Source organism: Diabrotica virgifera, chromosome 1 (genome assembly GCF_917563875.1).
Source record: "Diabrotica virgifera virgifera chromosome 1, PGI_DIABVI_V3a".
Taxonomy (NCBI): Eukaryota; Metazoa; Arthropoda; class Insecta; order Coleoptera; family Chrysomelidae; genus Diabrotica; species Diabrotica virgifera.
The window spans coordinates 25,219,235-25,246,778 of record NC_065443.1 but is presented as its reverse complement, the minus strand read 5'-3'; the positions used below and the strand labels follow the sequence as shown (position 1 = coordinate 25,246,778).

The following is a 27,544-nucleotide window of genomic DNA, read 5'->3' as shown; positions in this document are numbered from 1 at the left end:
AGAGTCATGTGTAGGCAAAATTTTGCAAAATATAATTAAATTAAGAATAGAACAAATAACGGAAAAAAAATCGATACTAAGCCCTAAGCAGTTAGGTTTCAGAAGAAACAAAGGGTGCAACGATAACTTAGCTTTAACAATTAATTATATTAGAACTGGATTTAGTAAAAATTTAAATACAATAGGAATTTTTTTGGATATCAGTAGGGCATATGATACAGTCAATATATATTTGCTATATAAATACTTATTAAAGTATGACATCCCAATAACTTATGCAAACTTGATCTTGCAATTTTTGCTCAACAGAAATATCTACGTTAAAGACAAATCAAATAATATATTAGGCCCAATGCAAGCATCCACTGGATTGCCTCAAGGGTCTCCACTCAGTCCAATATTATTCAATCTCTATACTAGATCCCTACATGATTTAATTAACCATGAGATGGAGTGTTTTCAATATGCAGATGATTTTGTAATTCTGGTGCAAGGATCTGATATATACAAGCTAATTAATTCCTTAAATACCCATATAATAAATTTACAGGAGTGGTTTGAGAAACACAACTTTAAAATTTCAGCACACAAATCAAAAGCAATAATATTTAGAAAAAGAAGTCAGGCTTATAACTTCCCACATTTGATATATCAAAATATGGAAATTCCATGGAAAAATGAAATAAAGTATCTGGGATTTCATTTACAGTGCAATTTGAATATGACAATTCAAATTAACGACATGATAACTAAAGCAAACAAAGGAATAAATGTCATGAGAGCAATTTGTGGTACAAAATGGGGAGCTGACCCGAACATTCTTTTGAGTTTATACAAAGGAATAGTTAGATCTCATTTAGATTACGCAGCCAATCTTTTAAACCCCTGCAGTAAAAGTTTGATGATGAGGTTGGAACAAGTACAGAATGTTGCCTTGAGAATCGTAACGGGTTGTCTACGTTCTACACCCATCTTAATATTGCAAGCAGAGTGTTCAGTAACAACGTTACAAGTTAGAAGGGAGATACTAGCACATAAATATATACTCAAACAAATGCCGGAAAAAAACAATATCATAGTAAAGAGTCTAAATAAGCTAAATGAAGCAATAAATGCAAACAATAGATTCTGGAGGAACAAGGTCATACCAGATTACTCACTAGCATATACAAATATACTCAAAAAAACAAAAAACATAATTAGATATAAAATCAATCCTATATATGAGGTAGAAAGAAAAACTCTTCTATACCCCATTACAATTAAAAGTCTAGAATTTGAAAAATATGAAATTGAATCGAACGAAAAGTTCATAGCTAAATATGGTGGAATATATAATAATCATACCCACGTATATACAGATGGATCAATAGACCCACAAACAAATCAATCGGGATTTGGAATTTACATCCCAAGCATCAATTATAAATATTCGTCACGACTCCATAACTATACACAAATCTGCACAACTGAAATAATAGCGGTATACAAAGCCATGTCGGTATGTATTGAAAAGGAAATCATGAAAGCAGTGATCTTTGTAGATTCAAAAAGTGCCTTATCCAAAATATCTAGTCACAAATGGGACCAAATGGATTATGTAACTATAATGACCAAAAAACTACTGGTAGATGCAAATAATATGGGATTTTCAATAGGATTAGAATGGGTACCGGGACATCAGGGGATTAAAGGCAACGAGGTGGCAGATAGCTTGGCTAATATTGGGAGAGAATTAAGAGTACCATATGATGTAAAAAACATCAGCGCAGATATCTTTTGTGTTACAAAAAAGAACATCTTGACTCAATTTTACAATAACTGGTATTCCCAAATTAAAGGTAAATATCCGGACTATTATGGACTGCAGGGTAGTTTCCCTATAAAACCTTGGTATAACAAATGTGGATATTTGGGTAGGAACAATATTACTAACCTTAATCGTTTACGAAGTGGACATTGCAAAACTCCTTGTTATCTCCACAAAATAGGCAAAACGGAAACACCGATATGCGAATGCGGTACTATGGGAACATTGGTACACATCATCTTTGAGTGCCCCATAAATAAACATAGAGATATGGATTTGTATCTAGAACTAATAAAAGCTGGAATAGACAGTCCAATATCTTTACAGAGCATTTTATATAAACCCTCGAATAAAGTTATTAAGATAATCAATAAATTTATCAAATTTTTTCAAGTAGATCTATAGAATTTTCAAAAAATAATAATAATAACAATAACAATAAATAAATACTTCAGAAAATACAGGGAATCTCCTAAAATGTCAAAAATTATATTTGTATCCTTAAAATCCTTAATCCTAACCGAAGGTAGCCAGCCCTAAACCTATGTGAAAATGTTTGGAAGCTACCCCCAAACGAGAAAAGTCTTAAGTTAACCTTAAATGTTGTAACACTTTTCCCCCTCTATCTACAGAAAAACAAGAAGAAGGACAAGGACCACATAGGACCAAAAAAAAAAAATAGATCTGAAGTTGACAGGACACCTGGTTGTGCATTGCCTTGAGCAAGACGCGCATAACCAATAACATGTACTGGGTAAATGATTAAAAAAAAATCGAAACCCAAAAAAAAAGGAAGAAGAAGAAGAATAGGGCATTAGTAGGCATGCATCCATTTTATCATGCTTTGAAGTTTGAAGAAGATAAGAGATGTCAAAAAGTCAAATCAAAACAGTTAACCTGAAATAAATGAAATCTACAATAAATGATGATTTCAATTTCAAAGCTCTATTTTTACTTAACAGAATGTAAATAAAATAATACAGTATTTTTTAATTGACAAAGTAATTGAAAAAATGACTGAAGAAAAATTAGTTACGGAAGTCCCGAGTAGTCTAAAACAACTGGCTAGACTTGTTGTAAGGGGTTTTTATTCAATTGAAGATGCATTAATTATAGATATGTTAGTAAGAAATCCCTGTATGAAAGAAGATGATATTTGTGAACTTCTCAAATTTGAAAGAAAAATGTTAAGGGCTAGAATAGCTACCCTAAAAAATGATAAATTTATTCAAGTTAGGTTGAGAATGGAAACTGGTTCTGATGGAAAAGCACAAAAAGTGAACTACTATTTTATTAATTATAAGACCTTTGTAAATGTAATAAAATATAAATTAGATTTAATGAGGAAACGACTGGAAACTGAAGAACGAGATGCAACAAGTAGAGCTAGTTTTAAATGCCCAGGTTGCTTAAAAACTTTTACAGGTTAGTTTATGGTTTCAAATATACAATTTTACTTGCTACATTTTTAACGATTTTCTGAATGTTCTATAGATTTTAAATTACAGTCCTACATTTGATATGAACTACAGTAGAACGTCAATAATCCGGATTAATTGGGACCGGACCCCATCCGGATTATCAAATTATCCAGATTATCGAAATTGCCTCAAAAAAAGTCCAGTATACACATTAAAGTACAACAAACGTTTTAAAATTTTATGTTTTCTCTTGTACAGTAAAGTGTCTAGAGGTGAAATTAATCAAAACATTTTTTTATGTTTAAACGCTGTATTGTAATTAATTTATAATAGCAGCATGTGTACAGTAAAAACATCAGACACTATTTGGGCTTTTAAAAAAATGTGTAAAATATTTTTGAACTGCAGTAGAGGTTCGTTTTTCACAGCTAAGTTCTTAATTTATTTTAAAAGAATCAGATATTTTTGCTAGATACAAATCCGGATTATTGACGGTCTGGATTTTTGACGTCCGGATTATCGACGTTCTACTGTAGATGAATTTACTAATGATTCAGTATTTTTACCTATAATTGAATCAGTCATTTGAGAAACCCAACATGTCCACAAAAGCAAAGTTGTGGAAAAGTATGTTTTGTAAGTGTCTGCATATCGATGGCTTAGTGTGAAAACCTCGTATCTCATTTTTTTTCGAAAATGACATTTTGGTGGTTTTAGTTTGAAAACCTTGTATCTCACGATTTACAACTGTTAGAAAAAATCCAAATACACTAGACTCTTTTCTATAGCCGAAAAAAGAAATCACGTATATCAATTGCTCTCTTGATTTAGTGTGAATACCACGTATATTTATAACCAAGAATTTGGTACTTAATTTGGAGTGTTTGTTTGAGAGATTCGACTTGCAGAAATGTTTTTTTGTAAACAACAAAAGGTAGTCCGGCATATAGAAACATTTTATGAACTTTAAATCAAAAGATTTGTATTGTATCGACCTAGTATTTGGAGGTGTGAAATAAGCTATGAAAAATGAAAACCTCGAAAATAATAATAAACACAACCTCATTTGAGATGAAAAACACGTATATCAAGATATACGAGGTTATCTTAGTTACTTGGGCAAAGGCTGCAAGGATATTTACGTGTTTTTCATAGTTAATATTTGTATTTCCAATTTAATAGCAACATTTCACACTTTTAGCTCTGGGCTAATCTCAGATATTTGTCTCAATGTGCTCGAATTAAAAATACGTAACGCAATTGTTGTTTTAAGGTTATATTATGCAGAAAATCAGTTTCTTGCCTCTCCTGTAAAATTGTAATTTAATGAGATATGAGGTTTTCACACTAAGCCATCTATAAGTAGTATAGTCCGTGAATGTGATAATTTATCTTGTAGGGCACAAATAGAGTGCAAATTTAAAAAAAAAGTATGACTATGAAATGAGGCTATCAGAGCAACAGTTGCCTAAGCACAAAAACGAAATTTTGAGGTAAATGCAATCTTTGTATTCGTATTTCCAGTATATTTGGTAAGGCAACATGAAATTATGTAGAACTTCTAGCCAAATATAGAGGTAGGTTGTGTAGGGCCCTGTTAATCTGAAGATTGAAAGTTTCTGCTTTTACACCCCGACCGGAATAGGAATAGATGTGAGCATAATTTCTCTGTCTCCTTTATAGTCAAATTCTTCAACACATATGTTACAAATTTTATGTATAGTGGACACTTGCTAAAAAGAGGCAACTTGTTAAGGCAAAGAAAGTATACTCACGTCTATTCCTACTTCGGTCGGACTGTATTGATATACACTGCGGTGCAAAAAAATCGATCCACTAAAAATTGGTCTTTTTTGATGTTTTGAATTTTCTAAACCTGTTGTCCGATTTAAGTGATTTTTTACCACGTTATAGCCTTATTCATTGACAATATCTCTGTAATAATATTGTTGCTAGACAGTCAAACTATCATTGTACACCGGGTATACAAATCAAACTGTGTTTTTTTCTCAAAGTTCGCATCACCCTGTGGACTATTCTGGCATTTATAAAATACTGAAATTAAAACCCAACTATAGCTTCAGGTTTCTTAACATGTTGTATTTCGATTTATTCGATTATGTTGGATAATAAAAAAGTTAGGTATGGTATGTTTAACAGTAAATGGTCGAGTTCAATTAGTTACCATAAACATCCTGGATTAACAGATAATAGTATAAAAGGCCCGGTTTCAGGTAAAATTTATTTCAAGCTTTATTATGGGAGTACCGTCTTGTCAGTGTTAATTGTCAAATGACCAACTCTGGCTACCTCGGTTGCTTATCGCTCCGGGTGGGTCTTAACAATGGGCCAGGTCAGATAAATTTAATAATATTTACGACCGCACTAATTAAACTCAACCATTTACTGTTGAACAAACCATACTTTAACAACTGGCCATGTTCGTCATCAGTACAGGGTGTTTCTAAAATATTTGCGCAAAACTTTAAGGTACTAGTACACTTTAGAAGACCAAAAATAATCATTTTTTTCAAGAATTTTTTTCTCAGAACCTTTATTAAAGATGAACATAAAACTTTTTACATATTATATCTAACTCTTAGAGAGTACAAAAAAAGATATCTTGTTTCATTTATGCACGTACACTAATATTGTAGAGGGCGCAAAAGTCGAGGCCTCGAAAAATGATGGCGGACAGTTAATCTCAGGATTGGAATATCTGAAACAAAAAAATCGTACTGCATTTGAAAAAGCAAGGTTTCTTACATGACAATTTACCACAATTTGACCAAAAAATAAAAAATAAATATTTTTAAACCATGAAATACTGAAGAAAAACGGGCGATTTTTTCACAAAATTTTTTCAAATTTCCGTAAAATCTTTTTTTCGCGGAATTTTTCACTAACGGTGGTAAATTGTCACGTAAAAAACCTTCCTTTTTCAAATGCCGTACGATTTTTTTGTTTCAGAGATCCCAATCCTGAGATTAACTGTCCGCCATCGGAACTACTTTTTTTCGAGGCCTCGACTTTGGCGCCCTCTACAATATTAGTGTACGTGCATAAATGAAAAAAGATATATTTTTTGTATTCTCTAACAGTTAGATATTAATATAAACTTCGCGTCATAGAAAACGGGCACCCTAAAAAGTGGGTCATTTTTGATCTCGCGTATCTCCTTAACCTGTTGTCCGATTTAAGTGATTTTTTGAATATGTTATAGCCTTATTCTTTGTCAATATCCTTGTAATAATATTTTGCCAAACAGGTAAATTTTCATTATATACCGGGTGTACGAATCAAACTGTGTTTTTTTCTCAAAGTTCGCAACACCCTGTGGAATATTCTAGCCTTTATAAAATACTGAAATGAAATCCCGACTATAGCCTCAGGTTTTCTGAATATTCTGTTTTTTGATTCATTCTCTTATGTTGGATAATACAAAAGTTACATACTTTAACAACTAGTCATGTTCTTCATCAGTATATGTTGTTTGTAAATAAGTGCGACAAACTTTAAGGGGTAGTTCTGCATGAAAAAATAATGACCGTTTGCTTTATAAACTTATGTCCGCAAATGCTTCGTTTACGAGATACGGGATGTTAAATTTTTTTTACAAACTGACGATTTATTTTATTGCCCTAAAACCGGTTGAGATATGCAAATGAAATTTGGTAGGTTTTAAGAGATAGTTATTGCCAATTGTTTGACTTGCAATCAAGAATTTTATATTCACTATTGGCGTGCATATGGGTAATATGACCAATCATATTACCCGTATGCACGCCAATGGTAAATATGAAATTCTTAATTGTATGTTACAAAATGTGCAATAACTACGTCTTAAAACCCACCAAATTTCATTTGCATATCTCAACCGGTTTTAAAGCAATAAATAAATCGTCAGTTTGTAAGAAAAAATTCAACATCCCGTATCTCACAAACGAAGCATTTGCGGACTATAAAGCAAACTGTCATTATTTTTTAATGCAGAATTACCCCTTAAAGTTTGTCGCACTTGTTTAGAAACACCCTGTATTGAAAAAGAGCATGGCTAATTGTTAAAGTACCTAATTTTGTATTATCCAACATAAGCGAATGAATCAAAAAACAAAATGTTGAGAAAACCTGAGGCTATAGTTGAGTTTTAATTTCAGTATTTTATAAATGCTAGGATATTCCACAGGGTGTTGCGAACTTTGAGAAAAAAACACAGTTTGATTCGTACACCCGGCATACAATGAAAATTTACCTGTTTAGCAAAAATATTATTACAGAGATATTGACAAAGAACAAAGCTATAACATACTCAAAAAATCACTTAAATCGGACAACAGGTTTAGGAGATACGCAACCTCAAATATTACCCATTTTTTAGGGTGCCCGTTTTCTATGACGCGCAGTGTATAAAAAGTTTTATGTTCATTTTTAATATAGGTACTGAGAAAAAAATCTTGAAAAAATGCTTATTTTTGGTCTTCTAAAGTGTACTAGTACCTAAAGGGGTTATTGTACTTGAGAAAATAATGACAATTTTCTTTATAATCATATGTCCGCAAACGCTTCGTTTTTGAGATACGGGATGTTCAATTTGTTTTACAAACTGATGATTTACTTATTTCTTTAAAACCAGTTGAGATGTGCAAATAAAATTTGATGGGTTTTAAGACGTAGTTATTGCACATTTTTTGACATATAATTAAGAATTTAATATTCACCAGTGGCGCGCAAACGGGTATTATGACCGATAATATTCCCCGTACGCACGTTAATGGTGAATATAAAGTTCTTAATTGTATGTCAAAAAAAATGTGCAATAACTACGTTTTAAAACCCACCGAATTTGATGTGCATATATCAACTGGTTTTAAAGCAAAAAATAAATCGTCAGTTTGTAAAAAAAATTGAACATCCCGTATCTCGGAAACGAAGCGTTTGCGGACATATGATTATAAAGCAAATTGTCATTATTTTCTCATGTAAAATTACCCCTTAAAGTTTGTCGCACTTATTTAGAAACACCCTGTACTGATGACGAACATGGCCAGTTGTTAAAGTACCTAACTTTTTTATTATTCAACATAAGCGAATGAATCGAAAGACAAAATGTTAAGAAAACCTGAGGCTATAGTTGGGTTTTAATTTCAGTATTTTATAAATGCTAGAATAGTCCACAGGGTGATGCGAACTTTAAGAAAAAACACAGTTTGATTCGTACACAACAGTATTATTACATCGATATTGTCAATGGATAAGGCTATAACGTGGTAAAAAATCACTTAAATCAGACAACAGATTTAGGAAATTCAAAACATCAAAAATGACCAAATTTTTAGTGGATCGATTTTTTTGCACCGCAGTGTATTAATCTAAAAATGCTCAATTTGTGGCCAAGTCCACTGTTACTCTGACGGCCTCAAATAACAGTTAAAGAATACAGTTATAAAACAACATTTGAATTAATTTATTTCTTCATCATCACTTACAAGACAGTCTAATTCGTACCTTTGAATCGATCGCAGGCTATCGTTTACAGAGAGAACCGGATTTATCAATTTTTGTTGAATTATTAAAAACTCGTTAAAAATTTAATACTCGTTAAAAATAACATTTTATAGTCCAGTGAATTTTTAAATAAACAAATTAAATTGGTTCCCCCATTATGGGGGAGCAAAGTTCATTAGGGACGTCCTCTCAGACGAAAGACGTAGTGAGTAATGAAGATAGTGTAATGGAAAATAATAGTTTTCAACCTAGTGCTATTTTGCCGATAGAAAAACAAAAGGATATTAAATATTTCAACTTGGTCTCAGATAAGTACAATTTAGATAATATTTGGGTTTATATTGAAAAAATTGGGAATGAAAGTGGTCTGTCTAGATTGCATCCTATGGCGATAGGTCACCTACTATTTAAGACCCTGAAACTTACACATATTAAAGAGATAAAAAGCATTGGCCGTAATCGTATAAAAGTTTTGCTGTCATCACGTTTAGAAGCTAATAATCTTGTCAAAAATAAATTATTAGACGCTCAAAATTTAAGAGCTTACATTCCAAATCACTTATTGGAAGTTAAAGGGCTTGTAAGGGATGTAGACACCCAATTTGACATTAATTATCTTATGGAAAACGTTGAATCTACTTCCAAAGTTTTAAATATTTATAGGACAAAGGGTAGAATCCAAAACGAGGAAAAAATTGAATACGTAGATAAAAAAACTATAGTTGTCACCTTTGAGGGTAATATTCTACCCAACTATATAGGTTTTAATAGTTTATTTTCCGGTAGAACAATTTATTGGTAGGGTCGTTCAATGCTGTCTATGTTTGAAATTTGGTCATGTGTCAAAGCAATGTAAAAGTTCCCAGGAATGTTGTATTCAATGTGGGCAAACTAAAACTACTAGTCATACTTCTTCGCTTTCAAAAATTAATACAAATTCTGTCTCCACTCAGCTAGGCCCACAGACCAGTATTTTGTCACTTTTCAAGTCTCAATTAAAAAATGTTTAAATTTACCCATTTTTTCCAATTTTTCCAATGATCTGGAAAAAAACGGAAAAAACCTGTTTTTTCCCAATTTTTCCCGTTTTTTTTTCGATATGTTAAATTTCTATTTCAAACAAAAATTTGTACTCGTTTAAACTAAAAATAAATGTTTTGACAAACATTCAAAAACCACTTAATTTATACATCGAGTGAGACCAATTTTTAGACAAAAACCTTTCTTGGAACATTAACCCTTAAGTTACAAAAATGTTTGAATGGAACGAGTAGTCAAATGAGCCATAATTTGGAAAGGTTTTCATTACTGGACTGACACTACCGATTTTTTTAAAATAAATCGATAAATTGCTGGCAATCTCTTTCTAAAATTTTAAAGTTTGTACCCCCTAAAACTCAGCAAAATAAATGTTAAGAGTTAAAAAACCAGTTGATTTTTATATTGAGGTGAACCAATTTTTATTTAAAAATAATTCTTGCAACTTTAACTCTGTGTTGGGGGTTCCTTTCACAAATTTTTAAATGGAACTCAAATTTTCAGTAACTAGTCATGCTTTTAAAGTGGGGAAGTTTCCGGGGGTTGGCTCTATATCACAGTAGTTAAATAACTTTACAATTTGTACTCGTTTAAAACTTCTATTAGTGTAATAATTGGTATATCCACAAGGAAATTAAATTCCTCTAGTTCAGTGATGGGCAAAGTACGGCCTGTGAAAGTATGTAATCCGACCCCATTGGGTCGGATCGACATGGATAGTATACAGTATACATATAGCTTTAACACAAAATTCATAATTCTGGCCCTCCTATAGAATTTCTTGAACATTGCGGCCCCCCAATAAAAAGTTTGCCCACCATTGCTCTAGTTGGATGTATACCATTAATCACAAAAAATTACAAACATACTTTATAAAAGGTACATCTTTTTTATTAAAATCCCTTAAAAGGACTACATCACAGATCGTTTTCGGAATAACAGTTCCACCATCAGTGTTTTTTACAGGTTAAAGATATATTTGAACCACCAAGATATGTGGGTGGAAAACCCTTTAAATTCCAGATAGTTATAATCTCCTCCTCCTCTATTTGTTCTCCTTCGTAAGGATGTAGTGGCGTCATGTAAGTCGTTTGACTATTTCTATCCAATCCTCTCTCTCCTGTGCGTGTTGTTTTGCTTCGGAGAACGAGTAACCAGTCATGTCCCTTATTTGGTCCGACCATCGTAATGGAGATCTTCCTCTGGATCTTCTGGCCTGTACGTTGCCTTCAACTATCATTCGTTCCATGCCTTCCCTTCTTCTAGTTATATGTCCAAAATATCTCAGTATATTTTGGTTGATAGTTGTGCTGAGTCTAGTTTTTATGTTAAGTTCGGCTAATATTGAATTATTTGTGCGATGTGCGGTCCATGGTATGCGCAACATTCTCCGGTAGACCCACATTTCAAATGCCATTATACGTTTTGAATCTGCTTTTTTGATGGTCCAAGTCTCTGAAGCGTAGGTGGCGATAGGAAATATTAACGCTCGAACAAGGCGTAATTTTGTGTTTTTTGTAATGCCAGTATTCTTCCAGTTATAATATGTTTGGGTCATTCCATTTCAAATCACTCAATTTTGGAGCAAAAAAAATTTTGGACCTCCGATTTGTCTGAAAATTGGAATATAGCTTCTGCGTGACGTAAAAATAAGATATTTAAGGTCAAAAAATCTTCTTCTTTTTTTCTCAAAATATGCGATTTTCCAGTGATTTGGTGTTTATTTATACAAATTTGCATTTTCTATCGTAAAGTATCAATGGAAAACATAATATTTTAATAGAAAGGACTCAAAAATGTCATTATATGGCATTATAACAAGTTACTTTGATTAGAAAACGTTAAAATACCGTTTTTTACATTTATCTCCATTCCCAAAATACATCATAATCGATTTGGCTGAAAATTTGCCCACGGATAGACAAAACATAGGACTTTAAGTGGTGAGAAGGATTTGAATTATATTACAATACCAAAAAAGTTACATGCAATATTATCGTCAAAAATATAGGCGTCTACTGTAAGTAAAATTAACTCGAAAATATCGACCTCACGACAAAAATTGTTAAAAAGAAATTGTAATAATTGTAAATACGATTTATTTGGAACAATTTCAGTTCCTACCATTTTTGTCGAAAAGTTAAAAATGGCGGAGATATGGAGCAAAACAGGTTCTCCTTTAAAATCAAGATGGCGGCTAACGTAACGGAGGAATTCATTCGTGATTTTAACTTTAGGCGACTATTGACTCCCCTAAAGATCAGAAAAATAAAATTTTGGGCAGCTAGGCATTCAAGGTCAAATTCTATCCCGACTGGACTAATATATACTTTTGAGTCTGATATTACTGCATGTAACTTTTTTGGTATTGTAATATAATTCAAATCCTTCTAGCCACTTAAAGTCCTATCTTTTGGCTATCTGTGGGCAAATTTTCAGCCAAATCGATGATGATGTATTTTGGGAATGGAGGAAAATGTAAAAAACGGTATTTTAACGTTTTTTACACTATAAAATTTGATCAAAAACTTGTTTTGATTCAAAATAACTTGTTATAATGTCATATAATGACATTTTTGAGTCCTTTCTATTAAAATATTATGTTTTTCATTGATACTTTACGACAGAAAATGCAAATTTGTTTAAATAAACACCAAATCACTGTAAAATCGCATAAAATAACATTTTGAGAAAAAAAGAAGAAGATTTTTTGACCTTAACCGTTATGTCTATACCCAAGTACCTGATACGGAAGTCTATACCCGTGCTAGCCAGGTACCAGGCATTGTTTCGGTACACTTCGCTTGTATGTTCGACGATAATTCGCTTGACGATAATTCGTATCCACTTACTAGATAAATATATACTGGAAAAATACAACTGGACATGAAACTAATCAAGGTGAACGCGTAGTAAAAGATTTGTGTTAGATACAAAAATTCTGGACGAAACATAACAATGGATAATTTTTTCACAACTCTTCCACTAGTCCGTTTAATGTTGTCTTGGAATTTATCATTAGTTGATACTTTGAAAAGAAACAAACCAATATATTCCACAAGAAATGCTGCCTTCGCCAGAGCGTGAGCCTGAATCCTCATTATACGGATTCAGTGAATATCATGTTACCATTTGTTAGTTATGCGCTAAAAAAAGAAAAACGCGTTATTTTGCTGTCAACAATTCATGACAACGATAATTTAGATCGCTCAAAAAATAAGACCTGAAATAATTCAGTACTATAATAAAACTAAAGGAGCGTAGACAACATGGACAAAATGATTTCTTATTATTCCTCTAAACGCAGAACTTTGCGTTGGCCAGTAGCCTCCCTTTACAATATCCTAGACGTAGCTTACCTAGCAACTATGTATAATACAAATCCACAAAGTTCTACTGAAACTAGTAAGCGTAGAATTTTTCTGCAAAACTTAGGGAACCAACTAGTGACACCTGCAATTTCTGATAGATCTAGGGCCGGTTGTTCGAACGCTAATCAACAATGATCATTATTAAATATTTAATTACTGTCACCAAAACTGTCAATGTCAACTTTGTTTGGGTCACTGAAAACATAATTAATTACAATTATGAGATTTATTATTAATTATGTTAATAATTATTGTTATATTAATTGATTATAGTCTCAGAATTGTAATTAATTATGTTTTAACAATTGACATTGACAGTAATTAATTATTTGATAATGATCATTGTTGATTAGCGTTCGAACAACCGGCCCTTAAAGTACCAAATGTATATCGAAATTTTTCATCAAGGTCAGGAATTGAGTGTATGTTAGGAAAACCTCTACCTACAGATTCAAGTAATACAGCAGAGTCATTACCTCTCCGAGATTCCACTGGACGCCTCAAAATTGTTGGAAATTGCTACATTTGCATCTCTTTAGCGAAAAGTCGGCTAAGAAAGACACGAGGATCATGTAATGTTTGTAATCGTCCACTATGTAACGAACACTCAGTAAATATACGTAAGTGCGCACAATATGTTTGAAATGTAACTTTTATTTATGTTTGTATATCACTTTTATTATAAACAAAAAACTATACACAGCTTAATGATTTCCTAACCATTAACATTAACGTTACCCGGGTGTCACGGGTGTGGACGTAATGGTGTAAAAACTTTGACAGGTGTTTTTAATATATTATATGCATTTTTTTCTTTGCATTTTATTATAAATCTCTTCGTTCTGAATAATTTTAGGAATAACTAGAAGCTGGAGTAAAAATATTTATACTATCGCCAATTATTTAGATAAAACAATTACCAATGATACCCAGGTACCTGGGTACAGACACAAAGGTTAAATATCTTATTTTTACGTCCCGCAGAAGCTATACACCAATTTTCAGACAAATCGGAGATCCAAAATTTTTTGCCTGAGTGATTTGACATGGAATGTACCGTTTACATTATTATGTTAAAATTAAAGTGATGTTTAAAATATTCCTGGGACACCACAGGACTCCTCACATTACGGACATTAACTAGCAACTGCATAATGTCCGTAATGTGAGGATCCAACCTCCGGACACAGCAACCCACGTGTCGTGGGATTTTAAACATCATTTTAATTTTAACACAATAATGTAAATTTTTTATAACTATATGCGTTTTAAAGGGTTTTTACCCAGATATCTTGGTGGCTTAAGCATGTCTTTAACCTGTAAAAAGCACTGATGATGGAATTGTTATTCCGAAAATGTTCTGTGATGTAGCCCTTTAAGGGATATTAATTAAATATACCTTTTTAAAGGATTTTTGTATTTTTTTAAATTGGTATTTGTTTAATAAAACATAAAATTAACATCCAAATGGATTACAATTATTCAGAACGAATATTTTCGGACTTATCAGACCATCTTCAATGAAATTAGAAGTACTTGCTAAATAACCTCATTCCTATAAACAGGATATTCTAATAACCATAACCGATCACCGATAGTAAAACATTTTCGGGACCTCAAATTTCTATTCCTTAAACCGGAATATTCCTATAACCGGTATTCTAATAAGAGGGTTCGACTGTACAACATATAAGTAGATCCTAAAGCCTTTTTTAATATTTAATTTTATTGCGATGGTTTGCCTTAAATTGGCAGAATTGTTTGTATTTCCTTCAGAGTTGAGACTTCTGAGCTTCACCGATGAGGCATAAGGATGCTGAAATAGCTATATGGAGATGGTGGTCCAACTCTGAATCAAATATAAACAAAACCTGCCTTGATCTTTTTTATCTTTTTCATTTTTACTCAGTTTGAGTATTTAGAAACTGTCTTTCGGTCCTTTTCCTTGACGAAGGGAAGGTAAATGCGTGGCCTAAGCGTCCTCTATTTGCTTTCTCCTACTTTCGTCATCACTTGTGATTATATATTGTAAAATCCGGAGATATGGGATGCAGCCAGAAAGCAGTTTATTAACGAAAAGTCTTGGATTTAAAATATTGTTTATTATATTTTTATTTCAATTATTCTAATTGTTTAAAAGATAGTAAACTTTGCATCTGGGGCTTTTCGTTGTTTTCCTCGTAATACGAGAGATGTCGCTGAATTGCGTCTCAGAGGTGGGTTCATTGCATTGCGATGGTTTGCCTTAAATTGGCAGAATTGTTTGTATTTCCTTCAGAGTTGAGACTTCTGAGCTTCACCGATGAGGCATAAGGATGCTGAAATAGCTATATGGAGATGGTGGTCCAACTCTGAATAAAATATAAACAAAACCTGCCTTGATCTTTTTTATCTTATTTAATTTTATATAAACATCAATATTTATACAAATATTTGCCAGAATATTAATATTTAAAATAGTTTAATGTAAAATTAAATAAATATAATATCAAATTTCACTACACAATGCCCGAATATACCACTGACGTAAAGTATTTATATTTACGTCGTTGACAAATTTGTAACCTAGAAATTACAATTGTCATTTTACCATATAATATGATCGATTATTTTTGTGTCAAATTATCTTTACTGGCCTCATTGATTGGTTATCTATTTAGAGTATTTTAATCGCCAACCAATTATACATCTATAAGTAGAAATTCTTTGTAATATGCAAATACCCGTCAAGGAATACATAATTTTCTAAGTTCAATGTATAATAATCACAGAGGTACGTTTTTTCTGCCACCTCCAACTGTAATGCGTCAAGCGCTGGTTTCCTCGAAAGTATCACCGAAAAACTGCGACCGTAGCACTACGATGAATTACGTCGGATTACGGTGAAAAATTCAAGGTTCTTCACTGCGGCAATGGAATGTGCAAACTCAGCAAACGGTGGCTTCCAACGCATCCTTGGTAACCATCGCTATTATTTTGCATGGTACAGTTTTTTATTACGTCATTCATCGCAGTGCTACGGTCGCAGTTTGTCGGCACCGCTTTCGAGGAAACCAGCGCTTTAGAGAGAATTCGATAATCTGTGACGCACTGAAAAAAGGGTTTGGGACGGACTATAACAATTACTTGGAACATAATAGGTAAAATTTAGTATAATAGTAGGCAACTCAGGCAATATGATTATTAAAAGTCTAAAAAACAAGAATAAAAATACGAAAAATTTTTTAAAATCACTGAATCTAAAACTTAATTATTTCACCGCACTATGACACTGTACTCTGTTTCTCCAGATGTACTAAAGGTCCAAAGAGTGGTCGTTTTAATCTTCTTTCATGTGAAATGTTGAGCAGGTCCATGGCGAGCGGATTTGGATGGCAAGATAGTCTGGTCTTGTATGTAGAGAGTTTACAGTAGATATTGCTTCGCTTACAGTTGGTAGCTGTAGATCGTGGTTGTAATCTGTGGTTCGTAACATACCAAGGGGCATTGCAGATCTGGCGCAATACTTTTGATTGGAATCGTTGAAGTTTTTGAACGTTGGTGTTACTTGCTGTTCCCCATATTTGTGCTGCATATAGCCATACCGGTTTTAAAATACATTTTGTAGATCAGAAGTTTGTTCTCCAGGCTAAGATTTGATTTTCGACTCATGTACCAATACATTTTCCTGTAGATTAAGCTGAGTTGAAGACGTTTCTTCCAGATGTGGGTGCATCAATTAAGTTTACTATCCAAATGAATTCCCACGTATTTTACGACGTTATTGACAGCTAGTGGATTGTTATTTATAGAAATAAGTGGCGCGACACCTTTTTTTTAAGTAAATGTTATTTGTGTTGATTTTAAACTGTTGACTTGGACTCGCCAGTTTAAGCCAGCTCTCTAGTTTAAGCAGATGATTTTGCAATACCTCGGAAGCTTCCGTTGCTATAGAATTTGAAGCTATGATAACGGTGTCATCCGCATATGTAGCAATTGTTGTATTAGTAATGGTTTGGAGATCTGATGTGTATATTAAGTAAAGTGTTGGTCCTAATATGCTTCCTTGTGGAACTCTAGAACATATTATTGGAAACAGGTTAGTAATTTCCCCACCTCTTTTGACTTGAAAAAATCTATCTGTCAGATAGGATCTTAATACTGAACTTACGGAATGAGAAAATATGGATTTAATTGTGGAGATAAGACCTACATGCCAAACTTTGTCGAATGCCTATAAGACGTCTAGAAATGCAGCTGTACAGTACTTTTTGTGTTTGAGCGAATTTCTGGTAGTTTTTACCTTCCTATGAATTTGCTCGATGGTACCATGTTGTTTCCTAAAACCAAACTGATAATTAGGTAAAACATTGCTGCTATCTAAGATATGCTCTAGTCTTATCAGGAAAAGTCGTTCAAATACTTTGGATATAATAGGCAACAAGCTTATTGGACGTTATGAAGATACTTCCGCGTGGTCCTTATTATGTTTTGGGATTAGAACAATTTGAGCTACTTTCTATTGAAGTGGAAAGTAACCTGTTTTTAACACGTTGACGGACAGAACATCTATAGACGTCTAATTTCGATTGATGTAATGTGACACAACGTCTATACGCTCTGAGCTTCGCTGGTGTCACTCCTAGCGGTTACTAATTCAACTTTTACCGGTAATTTTTAAATTTATTATTTAATTGTTATCGCTTAATATTTACAACGCAAAAAAGTAATTAAATTGTAATCGATTTTTTTAAGATTTTTCTAATCATTTTGATGTTCTATTGATAAAATATCAATTTCTTACTTCGGATACTTTGACAATAATCGTGTAGATGGCGCTAAGATTATAATAGATTATTTATAATTAGATATTACGGAACATTATAAAAACTTAAATTCAGTATTTAAAACGTAAGTATATTTAAGGTAAAAATATATACCACAGCTTTGACTAACTAATATTGTTTATAATTAATGTTTTTCATTTTAATTTTAAATTAATCACTTTGACATTTATGTCAAATTTCCTACTGGCGTTCGCGAATTTGTAAATATTCCCTCTACGTACGAGCTCACAGCGTATAATAGACGTCTATACGCTGTGAGCTCGTACATAGAGGGGATATTTATAAATTCGCGAGCGCCAGTAGTGACAAGTCTGTAAACGTTTACTGGAAATTTGACATAAATGTCAAAGTGATTAATTTAAAATTAAAATTAAAAACATTAATTATAAAAAATATTAGTTGGTCAAAGCTGTGGTATATATTTTTACCTTAAATATACTTACGTTTTAAATACTCAATTTACGTTTTTTTAATGTTCCGTAATATGTAATTATAAATTAATCTTAGCGCCATCTACACGATAATTGTGAAAGTATCCGAAGTAAGAAATTAATATTTCATCAATAGAACGTCAAAATGATTAGCAAAATCTTAAAAAAATCTTTTACAATTTAATTACTTTTTAGCGTTGTAAATATTAAGCGATATCAATTTAATAATAAATTTAAAAATTACCGGTAAAAGTTGAATTATAATCCACTAGGAGCGACACCAGCGAAGCTCAGAGCGTATAATATCATTTTCCCTATTCTACTTTGCAAAATACATATTATAGTGTCACAACACTTGCTTATACATTTGACGCACTGTCCGTCAACGTGTTAATATTGAATTAAATATATAAGTAATTAAACTTACACCTTCGTTGGGTAGATTTTTAGTACCAAACTAGATATTATATCATATCCAGGTGACTTCTTATTTTCCAGATTATCAATTACTTCTTTGATTTCAGATTTCTTAAAAATTTTAATAGGCGGAGTCATTTGATATGGTGCATTTACGACTTCATGAATAACTTCTTCTTTTTCAGCTGAGACTTCCCTCTGATGCGGTTGAAATACCTCGCATAAATGATTTGCAAAAGTATATGCTTTATCTTTGTCAGTTTTAGCCCAAGTACCATTTGGTTTCCTGATTGGCATATTTATTTGTGGCAGTGAATATGTTTAGATTGCATAATAAATACATATTTTCAATGTTTTAAGAATTAACTTCCTGTTAACACTATGGCTCCTACTCGAAACTACATCGGCATCAGGGTTGGTCAGCAGACACCACCAACTAGGTAGGTAAGATAGGAAAGTTTATTCTTGGAACGTCGACAATATGTCGTTTCAATTTATAATTTTAAGCATTTAATATCTAGTCTAAACATATCCACTGCTTGGTGATGAGGTTATGTAGAAAATAGGTACTTCTAATTTCACTGATGATGGTCTGATAAAACTGAAAATATTCGTTCTGAACAATAATTGTAATCCATTTGGATTGTAAATTTTAATTACACTGGAAGTTTTTACTTTATTGTAAATGTTTTTAATAATGAAACTTACAAATTATGAGTCATTTGACCCCTTGTTCTATATAAAAAAATTGATACCCTCGATATAAAAATCGAGCGGTTTTTAGATTTTGAAATGAATGTCGACTCGATTCAAGTTCTCTGTTTAACCCAGATAACCCACAGGTTCTCTGAACCGCATATTGGAATATTTTCCTAGCGGTGCCTTTTGATATTGTCATATCTGGGTTAAACAGAGAACTTGAATCGAGTCGACATGCTCGTTCACTTATTCCCCGTTAGAGGGCGTTCTAACCATGCTACGGTATAAATAGTTTTATTTTTGTACCGAGAACTGAGAACCTCATCACTGAGGCGATCACGCACGCAATTCCACTCAAACAAATAACCTATACATCACCGGCACTTCCACAATACATCATTGCCAAAATCCAACAAAAACGACGTCTTCTACGTCAATACAAGGCCAACAGAAACCCACTAATCAAAACAGAGTACAACCGGATCTGTGCCAGGATAAAGAGGGAGATATCTGTCCTAACGGCTCGCCGGTGGGAAGATACTACCTCAAAACTGGACTACAGAGACGGAGGTAAATTCTGGCAAAAATTCAAAGTCCTAACAAAACAAAAACTATCTCAACCATCCCATCTGTTGGTCAACAATCACATAGTCAATTCCCCAGAAGGGAAAGCCGAAGCATTCAGAAATTCGCTTCAAAACAATTTTCAAACTCCAGATAACCCGAACTTTGATCGCATATTTAAATTCAACACAGAATACATTGTAAATGTTACTCTCAACCACTACATTCCAGTCTATGATCCTATCATGGACCCCCTCACAAACAGGGAAACGGAGAGCTTTTGCCAAATCGGCAAAAACAGCGCTCCCGGACCTGATGGCATCAACCGAAGGTGCCTCAAAAAACTTCCAGAGAGTATCATTCCTCTTCTAACTAAAATATTGAATGCATGTCTCAAAAACAGCCACTTTCCTACTCCTTGGAAGGTGGCCAACACCATCATGCTTTTGAAAAAAGGCAAACCCCCAACCGACGTGGAATCCTATAGACCAATTTCATTAATCAATACTCTGGGTAAAGTTCTTGAGCTAATCCTAAAAGAGAGGCTCAATGACTTTCTCGAAAACCACAATATCATACCAAAATTCCAATACGGATTCCAGTCAGGTAAATCTACTAAACATGCATTAATAGATTTCACTACCAAAGTTACTCAAACCATCAACGATGGTTCATTCGCCATAGCCACATTTCTGGATGTGCAGAAGGCTTTCGACCAGGTCTGGCACGACGGGCTTGTTCGGAAACTTCTGGACATCGGGCTACCATTGCAATTTACCAAAATTGTACACTCCTACCTCCACAACCGTACTGTCAGAGTTAAAATAGGCGATCAAAAGTCCACCCCCTTCACTCCACAAGCTGGAGTTCCCCAGGGTTCAGTCCTAGCACCGCTGTTGTACATCATCTACAACAGCGACATCACTAACCAAAATATCCCAGGTACTCGGCTGTTTCTCTATGCAGACGACACGACTCTGCTCTCAACAACCTCTCGATACAACCCAAGACTCCTCTTCAGAAGAGCGCAGGCTCTGTTGGACGGCGTCGGCGAATGGTGTTGTAAGTGGAGAGTCACGCTGAACGCGAACAAAACATCAACAATTGTGTTTCGCGCCCCTTCTGTGTCAACTAGAATCATAGCCAATGAAGACGACCAATATCCACTGAGACTGTTGGGAGAAAGGCTTGTTGCTAGCCCGACTGCGAACTATTTGGGAGTACTGTTCACCAGGACTCTCAACTGGGACGCAGATCTAAAGGCAACTTTAGATAGGGTAAGGAACAGGGCCAGACTTCTCAACGCTCTCTCGGGAAAAATTGGCAAGACACACAAGAAGACTCTCATTCACACTTACAAGACCTTTATTCGACCCGTCATGGAGTACAAATCATGTATCTACTCTCTTTGTTTAAGACAAAAACAAGAGAGGTTGTTGAGGACAGAACGTAGAATCTTCCGTAGATGCAACTATGAGCACTGGCGATATCCCTCAAACGAAATCCATAACATCTCGAACACCCCCAAAATCACCGAGAGAATAAACTCTCTGAACAGGAACTTCACAATCAAAGTAATCAACGGCCCCCCTTCCGACACACAAGAATCTCTCAAATGTTTCTGTTCATCTTCCGGCCACGTACTCCACCGAAAGCCCAAACGCAAAAAGATTCATGTACCGTCCGCTCTAATGCAAACATGCATTGACGAACTCCCGGTGGAGTACGAAAACATCCTTGAGGCTACCCCGTTAGCCTACCGTACCCACCTCTAACATTTCCTCTTCCCTACCTCGAACAGGGAGAAGTTGGTTTTTTGCGGTTTCCCAACTTCATTGCACAATTATACCTGTTCGTCCCAAGAAAATAGCCGCAACTATTTTCTCCACTCGAACGCACACTGTCCACGCTGCGCTCAAAGCCACCTCCTGACCGCCGACGAGGGACGCAGGTTCGCCTGTCGTTGTGCAATGGTTTCTAGGGAGACTGGTCGAGAGCAAAGCACGGACAGTACCGTAAATGTCTATGGAACCAACAACAATCCATCAAACTTTCTTCTCTGTTGACTTCTTAGCCTTCTGGACACCACCGTCCGGCATAACCCAGGATCCAAGAACACCAGGACACGGCGCTTGCCCCAGTGTGTTTTTCGGACTGTTTGCTTTTGCTGCCAACACTACACATTCACTACAAACCCTGAAGAGGACAAAATTCTAAACGGGGAAGCACATTGAACGCATTTCTTCTTAGCATTTTCTAGACAAGCAAATCAAACAATGTGATGATGATACCGAGAACTACGGACGTTTTGGTGTAAATTTATCTTCTGCAGAGCCTCCTCGACAACAGATAGACTTTTACAGGTAGTTTTGGATTTTGGTCAAAACATTTATTTTGCCGAGCTATAGGTTACAAATTTTCATTGCTGGTACAAACTTTAAACGCGATTCGTCGTTAAATAATAAATGGATTTTAAACAAATAAAAGCGGTTGTATTGGTAATGAAAACCTCTTCCAAATTATAAGTTATTTGACCCCTCTTTTTATTTACAGCTTGTGTGGGGTTGGAACCTACAGCTAGGAGTTAAACTTACAAGAGGTATTTTTGTATAAAAATTGATTTACTTGATATAAAAATCGACCGGTTTTTTGTGTGTTTTAGGGAGTAAAAATTTTCGTTCTGAGCACTGTGAAAATAACAAATATCTAAATTTAGTGGAGTCACTGAAGGTTTTCACCTCCGATTTCGTTGAACCTCCATCGATTTTCATGAAAATTGGTCAGTAATTAGAGGATACCTCAAGGAACAAAGGTGACATAATGCCAACTTGCGCTTTTACCCTGGGGGTGGATGCCACCCCTTCTCGGAGGTGAAAATTATTTTATTAAAAATAAAACCATAAATCGATAGAGGGACAAATTATAAGCAGAATTTGTTATATCAAGTTATTAATATAAATCAACACTTTTTGAGTTATTAAAGACCAAAGATTTTAGTATTTCGTAAAAAAAATGCATGTTTTAAATCGGTTTTTCACGTATAACTCAAAAACTATAAGCTTTTACAAAATAGTTATTATTACTGAAATTGGTGATAATAGAAAACTGAATACATTCCTCACTTAAAAAACTAAACTAATGTTAGTTAAAAGTGAGTTATTGGCAATTGAATGTGTATTTTTTTCGAAGAGTACTCAAATCTAAGTATTCAAGCTTAAATAACGGGAAAACGATGCAATGTATAAAATATACCTGCTAATAATTTGTCAACGTACTTCGAAATACCTATTAAATGAGCTTCAGAACAAGTTAATAGCGTCAAAATTAAGAAAGTTATGATGAAAATAAAAGAACCCTTTCGAATTTTTTAGGAAAAAGTGAAAAATAAAACATACGCCGTCTCCACAAAAATTAAAATTTATAATAATCCTAACAAAAACTTTTTTATATTAGCATAAGTAATGATTTCAATAATTTTGACCGGTTTAGAATGTAGGTTTTTGAAAAAAAGATGTAATTAAAAAAAAATCATAATTTTTAAAATTATTGTAATTTTCATATTCTTTTGATAACAACTCCAAAAATACTCAATATACGTAAAAAATGATAAATACCCAAAATTGAGTTTATTCTGTGCCAAATATTTTATCTGTTTTACTATTTCCATAGGGTAATAAATAACCGAGATAAAAACGTTTGAATCTTAAATTTTGCTGTGAAAACCATACAACCGGGGCCATTTAACCTTTTATTTTTAAAAAAGTGAGGGGTATAGAAGATTACATTCAACGTGATTAAATAGCACTTGGAATCAACTTCCAAACAGTTTTTAGATATACCTGATATCTTAAGAATAAACGGAGTTATTAAAAAAAAACAATAACATTTTTTGGAAAAATAAAAAAAAATAAATTTTGAAAAAGTTTTGGTGCAAAAATTTTAATGCTATGAACATGTTCGTGGGCTCATTTAATAGATATTTTTAAATACTTTGACAAATGTTAAATAAGGTTATGTTATAAAATGCATTATTTTCCCGTTATTTCAGCTTGAATACTTATATTTTTTTACTCGCCGAAAAAATATATATTCAATTACCTATAACTCAGTTTTAGTTAACACTAAAAGGTTTTTCTAATAAAGGATTTATTTCATTTTTTATTAGCTTCAATTTTGGTAATATAAACTTTTTTGCAAAAACTTATAGTTTTTGAGTTATTGATGAAAAATCGGTTAAAAACATGCATTTTTCTCAAGAAATTAAAATCTTTGATCTTCAATAACTCAAAAAGTTTTGATTTATTTTAATAAATTTATATAACAAATTTTGCTTAGAATTTGTGCCTCTATCGAATTATGGGGTTATTTTCAATAAAATAATTTTCACCCTCGAGAAGGGGTGGCATCCACCCCCAGGGTAAAACCGCAAGTTGGCACCATGTCGCCTTTGTTCCTTGAGATATCCTCTAACCACTCACCAATTTTCGTGCAACTCTATGGAGGTTCAACGAAATCGGAGGTAATAGCTCATATCCACCTCCAGTGACTGCACTAATTAAATAATAAATATTTTTAGATTTGGAAGCTGATCAACTATTTGATTTCACAACTGGCGAATTCCATTGTACATATTGTAGAGAAGTTGTTGAAGAAGATTCATCAGCCTTACCCAAAAAAGATTCTAGGTTACTATTAGCAAAATTCAATGAACAATTAGATCCTCTGTATATTCTATTGCGTGAAGTAGAAGGTATTAAATTAGCACCTGAAGTACTAGAACCTGAACCAGTTGATATTAGTACAATCAGAGGTTTGGATAAGAGATCCAATGCCCCTCCACCTGGACAGGAATGGTCCGGAGAAGCGACTAGGAGAGGAGGATTTGCAGTGGAAGAAACTAGAGTTGATATCACTATTGGAGAAGAAAGTAACTCTACTGCTAACCGGAAGGAACAACCAATATGGATGACTGAATCTACTGTTATAACAAATATGGACTCACAAGAGTCTAATAAAGTTAGTGATAGTTTAGGTGATATTGCAGAGGCTACAGGTGAGTTGATTTATCTAAAACGCATAATGTATGTTTTTTTTGTGTCGAATTTGTTCTTTTGTTTCGTCTAATTCGAGATTACTCTCTGTTCAATTATTCTATTACGTTGTTCAAATGAAAAGGTACGAAACGACACTGGGTATAAATGAAGTCTTTATTAAAAGTATTCACCATTGGCATAAGCACAACGACCCCATTAATTAACGAGCCGAAAGATTCCTTATTCCCAGAATTCCTGTGGCCGTGACGAGACCGAGGCCCTCACAGCGTCCTTCAGTTCGTCGTCTGAGTTGAAGCGCTTCCCTTTGAGATGTTTTTTTAGGGGACCAAACACATGGAAATAGTAGGGCGCATGATCAAGCTGCTTCCACACTTGAAATTGGCAATTTCCGCTTGTGTGACTCTGGAGGCGCATTATCGTGGAGCAGAACCATACCCTTCGTGATTTTCTCACTGACTTGTCGGACACACAGTCTTCCCCGTATCCGGTTAGCATCCGACGAAGAATAGCGGCCGGTTAACCCCTTCCGCCGCCGTCTGAAACCTGATAACGTCTCGTTGCTCCTCAATGGTCCAATTTTGCAATTGACCGCCATGATGTCCTCACACGAACTCCCGCGTCAATTGAATGGCGCTCATATAAGAGCCTCTACTCTCTCCTGCGGATGCGGCCACCCGGGCATGCCCCGATCAAAGCCGAAGGCTACATTTGCATCCCTGGATGCCTTACTACGTTATCCCATAGCAGCACAGGCAAATATGTTTGCGGTTACGTTGTTACCACGTTTCGTACCTTTTCATGTGAACAACCAATATATGTAATTTAAGTTTATTTCTTAATTTGATATTTCATTTTAGCTGGTGGTACAAATGCCAAGAATGATGATATTATGTCAGTCCTACTAGCTCACGAAAAGAGACCAACGAACACAACACTTAATGCTGTTAAGGGTTTGAACAATGAATCAGAGTCCAGTTCAGATGAAATGAATGATGTTCATGACGAAATGCAAGATGTAGAAACAATGGATTCAGATGATGACGACAATGATGATGTTCCGACTGTTACTGTTGGCAACAAGACATATCCTATAACTGAAATTAACGATACTATAATTGCAGAAATGAGTCAGTCTGAAAAAGAGATTTATGTGCAGGTTTTTCAGGATTACTACTCTCATATGAATATTTAGATGTATTTTTTATATTTTTTGTAATGCAAACAAATTCAACACTGATTATAAGTTTTAAAAAATGAAACCCTTTTTATTTAGTTTCTTCTTCATTTTTCGATTTGTGGTTGGAGTAATACAGTGAATTTCCACCTAATTTTGTTTCTCCTACGTGGTTAGTGAATATTATAATATACCAAGTTGTATTCGGCCCTTTTTTATAAGAAGCATTTGATATTTGGCTATATCAGAGAATTCTTAAAATCCCGTGGACTGACGGGCCACAATCACAAATGAGGAGATCCTCAAAAGAATGAAGAAGAACCGAGACGTATTCTTCTTCTTGATGTGCCTATCCGTGAAGAATGTTGGCGATCATCATGGCAATCTTCACTTTATCTGCAGAAACGCGGAAAAGGTGCACAGATGTTGTATTGAACCAGGTTCTGAGGTTCTTTAACCAGGATGTTCTTATTCGTGGACCTCGCTTTCCAAATATTTTTTCTTACAGGATGGCTTGTAGGAGGGCATATCTGGATTCATTTCGCATAATGTGTTCAAAGTATTCCAACTTTCGAGATTTGATGGTGGTTGGTACTTCTCGGTTCTTCCCCATTCTTCTAAGGACCCGATCAGTCCATGGCATTTTAGGAATTCTCCGATTAAGCCACATCTCAAATGCTTCCAATTTTCGGCACATATCTTCGTTCAAGGTCCATGATTCAACACCATAAAATAGGACAGAGAAGACCATTGTGAGGTTATAAATTGGGGTGTACTCTTGAGAGTTCGCAGTCTAATTAAAATATTTACCTCGGAGAAGTTCGGACATAGGACATTCGAATTGTACACACACTCTGTTTTTTTGTTTGCTATTTCAATATTATATAAATCATGATATATCGGATCTTAAGATGCGAAAAAACAACGAGGACGGTACAGAAATCCAACAAGATTCAAGAAGATATAGGCCATACATGTATAAGTATGATAAGCAAAAAATCAACAGAAGAGTATGACTTCTTCTACAGTGAAAATACAAAGTTTAATAAAAAATTCTGGAACAAAGAAGAAATGTTAGACGAATTAAGTCCAGCAATATTCTTAAAGTCATTACACCAATATTAAGAGACAATCGGTAAGGTTTCATCAATCAACGATTTACTCAGACTACTTGGAAGCAAGATGATCTACATTCAGTGGATGGTTAGACCCACGATACACTAACACCGGTATG

The 27,544-nt window shown here is 34.0% G+C and overlaps 1 protein-coding gene across 1 annotated transcript; it reads left to right on the top strand.

Moving 5' to 3' along the window:
• The first annotated feature begins 2,685 nt into the window (after positions 1 to 2,685).
• LOC114324170 (general transcription factor IIE subunit 1) lies at positions 2,686 to 26,395 on the top strand. Its single transcript, XM_028271922.2, has 3 exons — positions 2,686 to 3,235; positions 24,659 to 25,135; positions 25,994 to 26,395. Exons 1-3 carry the CDS (start codon positions 2,824 to 2,826, stop codon positions 26,326 to 26,328), a joined length of 1,224 nt encoding a protein of 407 aa, XP_028127723.2. The 5' UTR covers positions 2,686 to 2,823; the 3' UTR covers positions 26,329 to 26,395.
• The last annotated feature ends 1,149 nt before the right edge of the window (positions 26,396 to 27,544 follow it).